Source organism: Erithacus rubecula (genome assembly GCF_903797595.1).
Source record: "Erithacus rubecula genome assembly, chromosome: 12".
Classification (NCBI taxonomy): Eukaryota; Metazoa; Chordata; class Aves; order Passeriformes; family Muscicapidae; genus Erithacus; species Erithacus rubecula.
In genome coordinates, this window is record NC_136664.1 from 15,823,687 (window position 1) to 15,838,354 (window position 14,668).

General features: G+C 48.6%; 2 protein-coding genes across 2 annotated transcripts in view; one reads left to right on the forward strand and one right to left on the reverse strand.

Moving 5' to 3' along the window:
• LOC306807058 (hydrocephalus-inducing protein homolog) overlaps positions 1-4,914 on the forward strand; it is a 28,200-nt gene extending 23,286 nt beyond the window's left edge. The window contains exons 21-27 of the mRNA XM_079316311.1: positions 853-996; positions 1,164-1,307; positions 1,785-2,197; positions 2,288-2,456; positions 2,948-3,046; positions 3,743-3,951; positions 4,783-4,914. Coding sequence (XP_079172437.1) covers positions 853-996; positions 1,164-1,307; positions 1,785-2,197; positions 2,288-2,456; positions 2,948-3,046; positions 3,743-3,951; positions 4,783-4,819 — 1,215 coding nt within the window. The 3' untranslated portion in view covers positions 4,820-4,914. The remainder of the gene's footprint in view (positions 1-852; positions 997-1,163; positions 1,308-1,784; positions 2,198-2,287; positions 2,457-2,947; positions 3,047-3,742; positions 3,952-4,782) is intronic.
• Positions 4,915-10,007: 5,093 nt separating this feature from the next.
• The window catches only part of LOC306807059 (hydrocephalus-inducing protein homolog), an 80,538-nt gene continuing 75,877 nt past the window's right edge, over positions 10,008-14,668 (reverse strand). The window contains exons 62-66 of the mRNA XM_079316312.1: positions 14,140-14,361; positions 12,827-12,987; positions 12,219-12,319; positions 11,143-11,635; positions 10,008-10,380 (exon numbers count right to left, since the gene is read on the reverse strand). Coding sequence (XP_079172438.1) covers positions 10,218-10,380; positions 11,143-11,635; positions 12,219-12,319; positions 12,827-12,987; positions 14,140-14,361 — 1,140 coding nt within the window. The 3' untranslated portion in view covers positions 10,008-10,217. The remainder of the gene's footprint in view (positions 10,381-11,142; positions 11,636-12,218; positions 12,320-12,826; positions 12,988-14,139; positions 14,362-14,668) is intronic.

Here is a 14,668-nt window from a genome sequence, read left to right on the forward strand (position 1 = left end):
CAACAAACTGTTTTAAAGCCAGCTGCTTTCCTTGCTGGCCACCATCAGTTGCTAGGGCTCTTTTGTGTTTCCATAGCTACCATAAAGCTTGCTGCTCCCAAAATACGGGCTGAAGGAGGTACTGCTCCTTCGGGCACACAGGGGTTTCGGCTGCCGTGTGCTGAGGCAGAAAGGAAGAGCAGAGTGAATAAGTTGCGCTCAGACTAGAAGGCCAGGCAGGAAGTAAATTAAACTACTGTCAAGTGCTTTTTTTCTGAGGGAAGCAGGGAGTAAAACAGGAGCCCTGTGAATGGCAGGAATGTCTGGAAGCAGCATTGCTTTTCCTCTGAAGACAAACATGGGCAGAAGGCTGGTCTAGCCCTGAGTCCTGGAGAGGGAGAACACAGCATGCCAGCTCTAATGATCAGTGCAATGTCTACCCAGGCGGGAAACTGTTCCCAGGAATCATTATAATTGACAAACTGACTTCTATTTCCTACTTTTCTATTCCTGCATGCTCCAGTCTTTCAGCCAGCCCTGGTGTCCCAGGGGCAGCCGAGTTTTGCAGCACCCTTGGAAAGCAACACAGAGGGGGAGATTTTAGCAGAGGCTTGGGACCTTTCCTTCCAGGGGAAATGAACTCTGCAGAGAAGCTGCCACCTAAGTCCAGTGTGCTCCTGGAGCCCTGGGCACAGATATTTAGAGTAAATAGGCAACAGCACAGAAAGAAAAGAGAGCTATTGAGGAGAGAAGAGACTAATTACAGTCACTAAGAATAAGTGATAGGAATGGGGCCCTTGGGTGGGTGGCAAGCCAGTGTGGGGAGCCTGGCCTGCCAGTACACACTGGGTGACAAGTGACTCTTGCATGCAGGAGGTGAAGGAGAGGCTGCTCTGTTTTGCTACAGTAGGGAAAGAGATAGAAAAGAAACGGATCATGCAAGTGAATGTCACCTGCAGCTTCATTTGCCCTGCTGTGCAAATATCTTCCACAGCAATGACCTTCCGTGTAGAAAAGGTAGGTCTCCTGATTCCATGCAGGCATTTAAAGATGTAAATCCTAAACTGGCTGGAAATAAATAGAAAGAGATGCACTTCTGGGGTTGAAAAATGTGAAATGCTTTGGAAGGGGAAGGAGGTCTATGGCCACTTGAGGTTGTTTTCCCTTGTCTCCCGTTTCTTTAGCAACCCAGCGATGTCCTGACGCTGCAGTACCAGCCTCTGTCTGTGAAAAACGTCTGCTCGCTGCCGTTCAGCATTGTGCTGCACTTGGAGCACCCGTTCCGAATCTGCAGCAAGGACCAGCAGCCCATCCCTGCGGATTCCGAGGTGAGAGTCTGTGGGCGTGTTCAGCGGGGTCTCAAGAGGAGGGATGTGGGGTGCACTTCTGTTGAGAGGCCCTCAAGTTGAGAAGTTTATTCTGAAGTGTCAGCAGTGAATCAGCCAGAGCTGCATCAGCAGAGCTGCCGAGGGAATCCAAATCTTACCTGAATTGGTACCATCCATGGTGGCTGTAAAACACGAGGAGAGGGGAGTGGGAAAGCAGATCAGGGCAAGCCATGCACTAAAGGTGTCTCCTGGAAAGCATCCCAGCTCTCCAGCAGCATCCCCTTGTATTGCTGCTGGGCAATACAGAAACACGGGCCTGAGAGAATCTCGGAGCAGAGAATCTTGGAGTGGGCAGACAGATCCTCGTTGTAAAGAATGGAGGGTGGACTGAGAAGCCCATGCTGGGGTGGCACTTTGAGCATTTACTGTTTCCTGCTGTCACACTCTGGGACTTGATCACAAAGGTGATTAATGCTTTTCATCTCCTTGCAGCCCGTGAGGCTGGATGCAGGCGAGGAACTTAATCTCTGCATCCAGTTTAACCCAGCTTATGAGAAGGATTTGCACAGCCGGGTGGCAGAGAGGGTGCTCAGGATGCGCTTCAAGGAGCATCCTCATGAGGAGCAGATGATTGTTCGGGGAGAAGTCTACTTCCCCAACCTCGATCTGGAGTCCGAGTTCGTGGACTTTGGCTGCATCATCAATGACACCGAGCAAGAGCTGCGCATGGAGATGACCAACTGCGGCCCAATTGCTGCCCAGTACCACTGGTCACTGCTGACAGACCGCCAGCTGAACACCATAAGGTGTGTGCATCATGCCTGTGCTGCTCCAGCACGGACCCGCTCCAGCCTGGTTTTGCAGTGGCTGTTCCCGAGCTCAGCACACCAGCCAGGGGCTGCATCCCACTGAGGAGCTGCTCTTGCAGGCATCTCTCTCTCCCATGACAAGTCCATGCTCACAGTTGTGTTATTTTCCAGGTTCAAACCTTCACCACCTAAATTCAAACGCCAGTCTTCCAAGAAGGAGGGAGAGTTTCTGAGGAGATACTCCAAGGCTGAAAGTGTGGAGGAGCTAACCAAAACCCCCAAAACAATACAGAACTCTGCCCAGAAGCCAGCAGATGCAGAGGACTCCCCGGAAGCAGAGGTAGATTTTCTTGTGCACCTACTGCTTGCATTGTCTCCTCAGCTTGCACAGTTTTTCTGAATCGGGGGAAACAAAGGCGGAGAGATGCAATGAAGAGTGTGGCTGAATGTTTTCAGATAGAAGCATAAAAGTAATCCTCTTTATTTCCCACTTGTTGCCACGTATGCACAAGTAAACCAAGGAAATCCAAGTGGCCATCCTAGAATCCTTTAAGGGACTTTCCGTAGTTCCCACCCTCCCTGCCTGAGTGCTTGGGTACACCCAGTTCCCTCAGGCAAGTTTGATGCAGGAGGTGCAGATGGAGCCCAGGTCTCATCTGTGGGTGAGCTTGGAGCCACACTCGACTGATGGCAGGGACATTTTCACACTTGGTTTGTGCCCAGGTCCCTTTTCAGCTGCTGCTGGTGTGGTGAGGTGGTGGAGCCTGCAGCAGAGGGATCTTGCTCAGAGCAGCCAGCTGGGGACTGCAGCCCATGGTGCTTGTTTTCCAGGTGCTGCCATGCCCTGCTGTGGAGCCTCAGAGGCCGGTGAGGAAGCGAGCCTGGCGTCGGTTCTCAGAGGTGGAGCGCCCCAAGCCTGGCATGCAGGAGGTGAGTGGGGATTGGTCTCACGTCCATGTTCTCAATGTGGAAAGCGGTTCTGTAGCCCCACTCCCACTGGTGGCCCTCAGGGTTGGCCACAGAGGGGCCTCACATCCCTCCAAGCCCATCACAAAAAGGGCTGCTGAAGCAGCTGGTCACTGGAGAGGCCATGGGGGCAGTTTTGTAGGTCTGTCCCAGGATGCTCCCTGTGCAGCTCCTGTGCAGCTCCTGTGCAGGGCATTGCTCCCATTGAGCTCATCAGGTGGTCAACAGGAAACTTTGGTGGGAAATTTTGGCTGTAGCTGCTTGAGAGAGCAGCATGTAAATCAGAGAGAGAAGGAAAAGCTTCAGAAGTCAGATGAGCCTTTCCCCAGCTCCAAGGGCTCCCAGCTCCAAGTGTCCTGTTCTTCTGAGGGCAGTGAGAAGTGTTTCCAAAGACCAGCTCTGCAGCAGAGAGATTTTCTTGCTGCCGAGAGACATTCCAGTTGACTTTAATGTAGTGTTTACTCATGGATAAGTGATAATGGGAGAAGATTTTCCCCATGGTCCCTGCCCTGGTGAGTGGCATGGACACAGGATGAAATTAGGGTGATTCTGGCTGTTTGGAGAACAGGCCCCTCCAGCTATGACTGTGCTTTACTGCAAGGCACAGCTGCTCTTCTGCATCCATTTGCACACTCAGCACCTCGATCTCTCCCCAAGCAGGTTTTTGATGTGCGGCCCCTGTGGGGTGAGCTGCAGCCGGGAGAGAGCCACACGGTCACCTTCACCTTCTTTGGCCACGCCAACATCGTCGCCCGTACCACGGCGCTGTGCCACGTGCAGGGAGGCCCCACCTACCAGGTGGTGGTGGCTGGGGAGGCTTCGCCCCTGGCTACCAACTGGATGTGGAAGAAATGGACTGAAGGCCTCAGGTAGCACAGGCTTCTCCTGGCACAGCTCCTTGTCTTGGAATCATGGCCACTGAGTTCCTGGCCGCCTCAGTGCCAGGCTCTCTCCCCTTCTCAGCTCCTTTCTTGGCTCTGGGGCTCGAATACAACCTTAGAGAGATATGTCCAGCATCCAAGCTGATGTAAAGTGCCCATCTCCACCCTCCCCGAGAGCCAAGCACACACGCACGCCCTTCAGCAAAGTGACTCCATTTGATCCCCTTTGCACCCGGCCAGAGCAGTCCCTGTCCCCTCTCCCCTTGGATGGCTCCTGGGGAACTCACATTCTCTCCCGACCGCCAGCTTTTCTGTCCCCTCTCCTCTCATCCCACTTCCTTTTGGTCAGCTCTTCAACCTGTCCCTCTCCCAGCTCACAGCAACACCCAACAAACCAACCTGAACAAACCCAAACAACCCAAACAACAACACAGAGAACCAACAGCTTTCGTTCTTTAACTCAATAACCTTTTGCCTTCATCTCACACACCTCATCTGCCATCTCCTTTGTTTCTCCTGGCTGCTGGTTACCCCTCAGAGTGCAGAGGACCTGGTCCCTGGGTTCATTTCTTACTGCTCTTGCCCTTACATGGTTTTACCACCTCTCTGTAGTGGAACTGGTGAACTTTGTGATTTCCAAAAGGCCTCCTTCATGACAGCCCCCATTTACTTTTGTTATTGGTGTATGATTCCATTAAGCATTTCTCTCCTGTTCTGGAATACAGACTTTAAGCAGAAAAAAATGGTATTTAAAAAAAACAAAACAACTTTGCCTATTTCTATACCTGTATGATGGGAATGATGTGGTTTCTTCTGCAGTGCTGATGATGACCTCTTGAAATCAGATGAGGATTAAGAAACCGAATCATCCAAATATTCTTCAGAAGACAAAGCTTGACAAGTTCAGTCCTGAAATTCTTTCAGGAGCTGGGAAGCTCTGCATGAGGAAGTTTTTCTTTGACATGTGACAACATGGAAATTCACTTACTCTGAAGGATTCAATGAATGAACTGAAGAACCTACTGTGTGATAAGAACTTTGAGGATTGGCATTTGCATATTTTGTTTACCAATAAAGCATGGAAAGGAATGTCTTATGTGAAGAAATCTGTGATTGCTGAGCTCTCTAGCCAGACATGGTGCAAATTACATGAGATCCTGCACAGTCTTCCTCTTTTTCCAGATGAAGCTTTTAGGGACAGAGAGCTGGATTCTATCCACCTCTGTGAAGTACCTGGAGCTTTTATAGCCAGCCTTAACTATGACTTGAAGTCCCACCGTGTCCCTTGCCAGTGGAATTGGACAGCCAATACTCTTAAACCCGTATCATGAAGCCCATGACACCCTTGTGATGATCATGGACAATGATCTCCTAGCAATGCATTACCTTGGTGGTACTTTGGCCCAGATAACCCTGGGGATTGTGGCAGACTCGTAGAGAGAGAACTCTTGGTCCAGTGTGAGGTGTATGATCATGTGGATCACTATGACTAAAGTTGTGGCTAATTCAGTACCTAAATATTGCCAATGCAGTATAAAATATGAGCAGGTCTAAAGGGCTATAATGTAAGCAGGTTTGGTTGGAAATTTACAGATTTACAGTCTTTGGCATTGCAGAACTCCCAGAGACAAAGCACCAAAGCACCTGTGGAGCTACTTGAGGATTTTATCTCTGGACATGACTGGATCTTAGTTGGATCTGCAGACACAAGCAGCAGAAAGCCTGCTGGGGTGTGCAAGGAGCTCAAGTGGCACAGGGGGAGGGTGGCACAAGCCTTTCAGCTCTTGCTCCTTGCCAGGTGCAAGGCTTGGCTTGATGCTGCAGCTCTTCCTCTACCTTGTGGACACTTTCCCATCAATCATGGGATTTCAAGGCCAGAAGAGCAACCTGCATGAGGTGCACTCCCAAAGACAAAGGTGTTTGTTATGGGTTGATGTTTGGACTGGCTCCTCTCCTTGCTTCCCCCATGCAGCTGCTGGCCCCTCCCTCGGGCTGTTTTATCTAGGCTGGTGTTTTCCAGCTGGCTGCTGCTGTGCCTCGCTTCTTGGGCTGTCTTGCTCTCTGCCGTCCTCTCAGCTGCACCCCCCCCCATCCCCCGCGGCTGCTTTGGCCGCTTTTCCCCTTTCCCCCCAGCTGTTTTGCCTGTGCCCCTGTTTTGGTTTGTCTTGTGCTTGCTTTGGTTTGTCTTGTGCTTGCTTTGGTTTGTCTTGTGCTCGCTTTTGTTGTCTTGTGCTTGCTTTGGTTTGTCTTGTGCTCACCTTGGTTTGTCTTGGGCTCGCTTTTGCTTGTCTTGTGCTCGCTTTTGTTGTCTTGTGCTCGCTTTTGTTGTCTTGGGCTCGCTTTAGCTTGTCTAGGGCTTGCTTTGGCCTGCTCCCGGCTGCCCCTCCCCCTCTCTCCCTTCTCCCTGCTCCAGGGATTTGCACCGACTCCGGAGGACAAGGATCTGGACTTCGGGGCCGCTGCTGGAGGTTGGCTCGGGAGGCTCTGCTGCCCTCCCCGGCGAGGACCAGCCGGGTTCGTCTCATCTGGGTTTGGGCTGGGGGGTGTTTCTTTTGTATTTTTGTTAATAAAAAAGTTTTTTCCATTTTTCCCTGAAGAACAATTCTTTCTGACCTCGGTGAAGAAAGGAATTGTAAAAGAAAAGGGTGGGGGGGGGGTGGGGAGGGCCTTTGGAGCTCTTTTTCCCAAAATTTGTCCTAAACTTGGACAGTGTTCTAAAGTGAAAACCACTGCTCTAACTTCTGCCATTTTGCTTCTAGCCAAGCTTTAATACACAGACCATTGTTCTATTTGTCCTTGCCTTCTACATGTCGTATAACTTTTTTGCTGACAAATCTTATGGCTAGTGCTTAACTCTAATTAGAGGTCTACTTTTTCTGAGGTCTGCTTTTTGCAGCTTTCTCAAAACCCTCTAATTTTAAGGATTCCCACAGTTCTTCCTCTCAGTACAACTAAAAAGAAACTTCTGTAACCTTGTCATTTATTAATCAACTTGCATTTCATAGCTTTACTATAATGTATCTGCTTAATACTTGCTTAAAGCATCTTTTTTGCTTTGTTCGACCATATCTGTGGCGTGACCTCTACTCCCCACTTGTTGTTATCAGGAATATGTTTTAATGTTTGATGTGTCCTTTCAATAATTGCTTGACTTGTGGGAGAATGAGGAATACCAAAGATGTGATTAACACTCCAATCCTTTAAAAATGTGGCCAATTTTTGAGATATATATGGGGTGCCATTTTTGGGGCACACCCAACGAAGCAAAAGCTTGCAAAAAATGTTGATAGGCATGACGACCTGTTTCAGCTGTGTGGACAGAAGCAACAAGTGCATCAGAGAACGTGTCCACTGAAACATGAATATTTTTAAATTTATCAAAGGAAGGGTATTTAGTGATAGCCATTTGCCACAACTGCAGGCTTTGCAAACCCTGTGAGTTGAACCACTCACTGTAGAAACAGGAGGTTGCACAAGCTGACAATCAGGGCAAGTACTAATGATGGCTTTAGCTTGACTTTTGGCAATTTGAAACATTTGCACAAGTGTCTGAGTGTTTTGGTGAAAAAAGGCACGACTCCAAAATGTTTGCCCAAAAATTGTTTAAAAATATTTGGCAAAGTGTTTGAAATAACCACTGTCTATTTGTCCTCCCTGGTTCTGCTGGCCACGCTATTCCTGATACAGGCCAGGAGCCACTGGCCTTCTTGGCCAACTGGGCACACTGCTGGCTCATGTTCAATTGCTGTTGACCAGTCCCCCCAGGTTCCTTTCTGCTTGGCCACTGTCCAGCCACTCTGTCCTCAGTCTGTAGCACTGCAGGGCTTGTGGTGGCCAACATGCAGGACTCGGACTTGTTAAACTTCATTTTGTTGGACTCAGCCTCTCTATCCAGCCTGTCCAGATCCCTGTGCAGAGCCCTCCTACCTTCAACAGATTGACACATGCTCCCAGCTTGGTATCATCTGCAAATTTACAGTCCACTCCCTTCTCATCCCACTTCTTTTTAGTCACTTCTTCAATCCCACCCCTCTCCCAACTCACTGCAACCCTCAACAAACCAATCCAAACAAATCTAAACAATTGAAACAACGACACAGAGAACCACAACTTTCATCCTTTAACCTAACAACCTTTTGACTTCTGCAAAATAGCACCTCATCCCTCACCTTGTATCAATCCACCCTTTCCTCTTATTATCCTTTTTTGCCTAAGCCCTTGATTTAATTATCCTGTGTGGTCAGCATAAACTGACTCCTTTCGCAAAGCAGTCACAAACAGGATTAATCAGTCTTTTATTAGGTCAGTATTAAATTCAGTCTATTTAAAAGTTCCTGATTTGTCAGTTCACGTTGCTGTCCATAGCTCTCAAACTCAAGCCAAGTGAGCTGTAGGTATACTTGTGTGGAGTCCCTCCCATCAGCAGCTCCACCTGTGCTTGCTCAGATGAAGCAAAGCTCAGATCGTAACTGTGGCAACAAAGATGACCTTCCTCATTATCCATACCTGCTTCCTAAGTTCTGTGCATGACAACAGCACATTGGAGGGATATAGAGGTGAAGCACAGAACCCACGACACTCCATGCAGCAATTTCCAGACTCTTAGAACATCATTTCCTATTCCTCTTTTGTCAAGGTCTGGTGTGGTTTATAATCCCACTGCTCGACACCCAAGGGATTGCAGCTCACAGTGGAACAAAAGTCTCTCTGGTGGCAAATACAGAGGCCAGTGCAGTCTTGCCCTTGACTGTTTACTATTAAAACATCTTTTGAAGATTAACTTTGAAGGGTCACTTCCTTGTACCACTGACTTGAGAGGTGTAAGACCACTCCTTTTCTGTAGTTCTGATAACTGTTGCAGTTGCTATGAGTACCTGAAAGGGACCTTCCCATTGCTGGTGTTAAGGTATCATCTTTTATCATTTATTAGAACCAAATCTCCTGGTTTTACCTGGTTTATGTGAAAGTCTAGAGGTGATGTTGAGGATAACAACTCTTTTCTTCTAAGATTCATGTAAAAATAAGAGTGTAATTGCCTGCAAATAATTTCTGAGATGTAAGTAATTTGTTTCAGCCATTGGCAGCCCCTTCTCCCTTCCCAGATAAGGCAACCCAAATAACATTTCATGGGGAGAAACTCCTGTGACCTTACTTGGAGCAGTTCTGATCTGTAATAATGCTAATCTGGTTTCAGTCATTAATTTGGTAATAGGTTCTTAAGGATAGCATTCATTCTCTCCACACACCCAGAATGTTGAGGGTGCCACGGGGTATGAAATTTCCAATTCATGTCTAATGCAACACATATAGAATGTAAATTTTTTTAAGTAAATTGTGTTCCCTTAGATAAGTCTATTCTTTCAATGAACCCATATCTGGGAATTATTTGTTCTAATAGCATCTGAGCCACTTTGGAGGTAGTTGCAACTGAGGCAGGAAAGGCTTCTACCCAGTGGGTAAGATGATCAACTATTAAAAGAAGATACTTCCATCTCTGTGTTTTGAGGAACTCGGTGTAATCTATTTGCGTATTTTGAAAGGGTCTAAGGGTCTTCCCTCACTAGGGTGTTTTCTTATCACTTTCTTGTTTTATCTTTGTTTATCTTTTAATCAAGTCACTATCAAGTCACTATTTGGCTACTGCATAGACTCCCTCACAGCAGTAAGTTCTTAAGTATTGATCACACAGTGCTTGAGTTTTCCAGTGTATTCCTTGATGCAGCTTAATTAAAATTTCTCTAGCAATTGCTTTATTCATTACTTGCCTCCCTTCCCTGCCTGGCTGTGACTGGAACTACACCAAAGGCAAAGCGCCTGCAGCTGAGAGAAGGCTGTGGTTGGGTATCTGGTTCTGTTTGTTGTTTCTGCTGGTGCTGCTGTTTGTTTGCCTTGTTATACATGCTAGTAAAGAACTGTTAAACCTTTTCCCATGTCTTTGCCTAAAAGTCCCTTAATTTCAAAGTTACAATAATTTGGAGGGGAGGGGGTCGGTCACATTCACCATTCCAGAGAGGTCCCGCAGACAGCTGTTTTTCCAACCAGGATAAGCTGACAATTAACAATTTATTGCCAATGGTTTGATTAACAATTAATTAACAATTACTTAATTAGCTTGGGTAACTAAAGGTAAGATAAAGGTGTTCACTGGAGCTTGGAAGGGTAGCTGCAGAGGTCTCTGGTGAAGGGTGGGAGACCATCAGCAGCAGAAGACACGATGTTGCTCCTGTAGGATGCTCTAGCTAACACAAATGTTGTTACTCAGCTGTTGATTTCCAGTGCACCTGCTTCTTGGGTCCCTGGCCTTTCCCCATCTGCCGTAACGCAGAGCGTTTCGGTTTGTCAGGACTCCCCTGCTGCCAGGCTCTGCCTTTCACAATCACCCGCACCTTCTTCAGAGATGGCTTCAGGTTAGGAATCCTAGGAAGAAAGGGACTGCTATGAGCTGGATGAACATTTCCAGCCAGTCACTTTTCTGTCTCCTTGCAGAGCACAGTGTGTTGCATCCTCTCTGTGCAAGCAGCAAGCAGCAAATTAAACAACTGCGCTCGCTGCATGGAGGCTGCAGAGGTGCAAGGGCAGGAACATGACCAGCTAAGTGCCTGGGGACCAACCACAGCACACAGGGCTCCATGCAGACAAGCAGGCCTTGCTTGTCCCAAAAGGAAGCAGAGCTAGGGACTGGCTGCTCCCTGGAACTCTTATTACAGGTTTTGCAATCCTCCAGGAGAGTAATGTTTCATACAGTGTCTTTTCTCCCTACCAAGGCCAGATGATGATCTTTCTGTGCTACTCTGGGTGTTTTGCTGCCCACCTCCCCATCCCAGTCAGAGGGACTGAAGGGAGGGTATTAGGGGATCAACCAGGCTGTGCTTGGTGATGCCCAGAAATAGGACAAGAGGCAACAGGCAGAGCCTGAACAGGAAATTCCACCTGAACCTGAGGAAGAACTTCTTTGCTCTGAAGGTGACAGATTGCCCAGAGAGGGTGTGGAATGTCCCTCGCTGGAATTATTCCAGAGCCCTGTGGACACAGCCCTGTGTCATGTGCTCTGGGATGGCTCTGCTTGAGCAGGGAAGTGGGACCAGATGACCTACTGTGGTCCCTTCCACCCTATCCCACCCTGTGACTCAGTGATACCCATCAGAAGCGTGAGTTGGCAAGTACACAGACGTTTCCCACCTGCACAGCATGGTGGTCTCAAACTTGCCCATGCACTTTGGGGAGAACAGCACGTTAAAGATCTGTTTCTGCCTAGGAGCGATGATGCCGTGGTAGGGGTTGATGGAGAACAATGGCAAGTCATGGATGACATCTGGTAACACTTCCAGGGAGGAAGAGACACGCTGCAGGGAGAGGTGCTTTTGCTTCGAGCGGTGTAGCTTCTTGGCGTGGTCCTGCTGCTTGGGCTGCTGCTCCTTGGATTGCTCCTCCTGCTGCTCGGGCTGCTCACCCTGCTGCTCGGGCTGCTCCTGCTGCTCAATGAGAAGCTGATCCTTGGAGCGCTGCTGCTTCTTGGAATGCTTCTTCTGCTTGGAATCCAGCTGCTCCTTAGAAGGCTGCCGCTGCTGCCGCTGCTCAGAAGGATTTGTCTCAAAAGGATGGTCCTGCTGCGACCAGAAATGACGCAGCAGCTCTTTGCGGTGCTTTAGAGTAGCAGAGGAGAGGAAGTAACCTGCAGAGAGGAAGATGACACCTTTCAAAGAAAAAATCCTATGTTCCCAGCAACTCTGCCTCCTGCTGCGGGCAGGTGCAAGAGAGCTGGGATGCACTTGGAGCATCTCTAGCCAAGTACTTTCAGCAGGAAGTAGAGCATATGGGAGCAGGGTCTCTGCCTGCAGCACACACTCCTGTGCCAAAGCAGGAGAGTTGGTTTTAGATAGTGACTTTGCATTTGCTTTAGAGTGGGGAACTGCACACACACAGTGGCTGCAGGGCAGTTCACTCGTTACACCTTTTTTTTTTTTCTGGTCTCAGATTTCTCAAAGAGATGACCTGATGTCCCCATTCCCAGTCCTGACCCAGCATGTGACTCTCCCCAGAGCCTGGCTCAGTTCCTTTGCACAGCAGAAGTGGCAGAGAAGCAACAGAAGGTACTGAAAGGCAGAGGGGGGCAAGGAGAAAACTCTCCAGCTGCAGTTGGGAAGATGCTGATGAAAGTGGACATGTGGACAAGGATGCAAATGCAATTCATGTTTTGGGATGCAGTGGCAGGGTCTTCTCCCCAGTCCCTCAGCCACCAAGTGAAATGCCCTTACGCATCAGAGTGGTTGAGTGTAGCCTCTTCACTGCTTCACTATCTGCAGCTTCCACCCAGGTGTATTTCAGGGCTACTTTCCCTGTGTTGCGCATCCTGAAACTGAAAATTGAGAAGGAGGAATTAAAAAAACAGTCCAATAAATATAAAGCAAATAGTACAGTAACATTGTCTGATGGACTCCTGGTACCACTTTCTGCTGAGAAGCATCTTCTTCCCCAGGCAACTCTGCCATGCTCGGACTGCTGTCCTGGGTGGCCCAAAAAGTATTTCCAAGTCTGGAAGTTTAAGATGAAAGGGCCAACATGGTGTCCAGGACATTGAAGCTAAGAGGCTTACTCTGGACTTTATGTCTTGGTTTGACTGCAAACTTATTCTTGAGCAGATAAGAACAGGTGACATACAGTGAAAGCAAACCCATGGCTGCTCTCAGCGGAAGGTTATGGCAGCATTGAACCTCTCCTGAGCACCATCTCCTGCTTGGCTTTGTGTGCTCATAGATGGGCCTGTGCTGGTTTTGGCTGGGGCAGAGTTCTGGGAAGCAGGCACTGGGTCAGCCCTGGCAAAGGCAGCTCCCGCTCGCAGGGCCCTGTGGCCTCCAGCACTCACGTGGCTGTACTGGTCTGGTTGGGCACGGTGTCCTTGAGCTGAACCACGACTGTGCTCAGTTTGAACTCGCTGTAGGCAACCAAGGCACTGAGGTACACCTCAGCCTCCTGGATGCTCTCCCCCTCCACAGTGTGAGCTGGTTCTGGGGCTGTCTCGACCATCTGCAAACAAAGGAGGGAAGAATCACTGAGCAGAGACCAGAAAGTCAGACTGACAAGGGAATCTTTTGGTCTCCAAGATCAGCCTCACAGAGGGACTAGAAAGGACCATTCACTTTAATTTTCCTGGAAAGATGACAAAATTGGGACTCATCTGCTACAGTAGTTGTTTCCACGCACTGATCAAAGCAGTCCTACCACAGCTCTTAATATACCCATGGAGACTATAGCTATTCCAGTCCCTGTACTTCAACCTTGTAGAGGAACTGGCTTTTTTCCTGGTTCCCTATAAATCCAGCAGGTATCAAAATTAGGATTAAGTTGCCCTGCTGGAGCTCTGTGAATGGAGAACCCCAAGACTGAAGAGTTCTAGAAAGCATCTTTTTCTTCTTGTCTTAGGAGAAAGTGCTCTCCAGATGTCATGTGTGGAGCAACAGCCACACTGCTGGGAACTGGCGATGGGCACTTTGGGGTGTGAAAGATCTCACTAGGAAAGTCTCCAGCTGCAGATGTTTCAATAGAAAAGAGGGTGATTTAGAGGCCTTAAAATTGTCCAGAAACTTGGAAGGAACCTTCACCCAAGATGAGTGTGTTTGGCAATAATGACAATAAAAGCAGGAGTCTCTGGAGATGATCCTTCTCTGGACTTCTTCATACTGTCATAGAGTACCTGGGCTACTCCATGATGAGAGACCACACACAATACAGAAACCACAACCAAAATATCTGGTATCCATGCAGGCAAAACTTGCAGTTCTCCAGCATATGCAAGAGAAGTGTATTTCTCTCCACTTCAAAAGAAGAGACAGACTTAACTCCTTGTTGGTGAAAAGGCACCAAATGAGATGAAGAGATTTCTAACACCATAAAATGGGATAAAATAATAAAACATTGTCTCCCATTCAACATGGGCTGCAACACTTGTGCTTGTGGCACAGACTGATAGTTTGTGTGTGCCTAAAGGTCTCTTGTCAAAAGGCTTTCCCCTCTCTTGTGAGTGTACTTGCTCACTGTGCATCCACCTCTCCCCTAGAATGCTCTGCTGGGGAACCCCATGGCTATCCAATGTCCAGAGGAAGCAGGAGCTGCTCAGCCAGCAGTGATGGTGTTATGGTGCTAAAGCCGGGTTGGCTTTTTTTGCCCTTTGCTCCTTACCTTCTCTTTCTCAGGCCAGCTGGCTGCTGGGTCTTTCCTGGCGGTCTCCTTCCATGTGACAATGGTCATTTGGTCGTTCCAGTCTTGAACCTTCCTTCGTGGCAGCTCAAAGTTGATCTTGGTCACCTTACATTTCACAAGGTGCTTCCTGAAGACGGCTGGGACATCTGATTTCAAGGTCACTGTGATGTCTTTGGCACAGCCAGGATGGAGGTGTCCCATCTAGGGACAATCAGGGAGTCAAGACCAAACTGGAAGCACTGCCAAGGGCAGAACTGACAGCAAAAGGGACTGATGTGATGAGGAGCTGTGCCAGGAATGTGCACCTCAGTGTGGATTTATGTGAAGTTTGAGAGACAGAAATGTGAACAGAAGGTGCAACATGCCATAACATGAAGCCTTTTCTGCAAGGCTGGCAGCCTTGGCCCAGCCAAGGCAGGGACTGCATCTCCTACATGGCACTGGAATGGGCTATCACTGCTGTGTGAGGACTCCCTGCCAGCTCCCAGGAACAGCAGGGAAGGGCTGG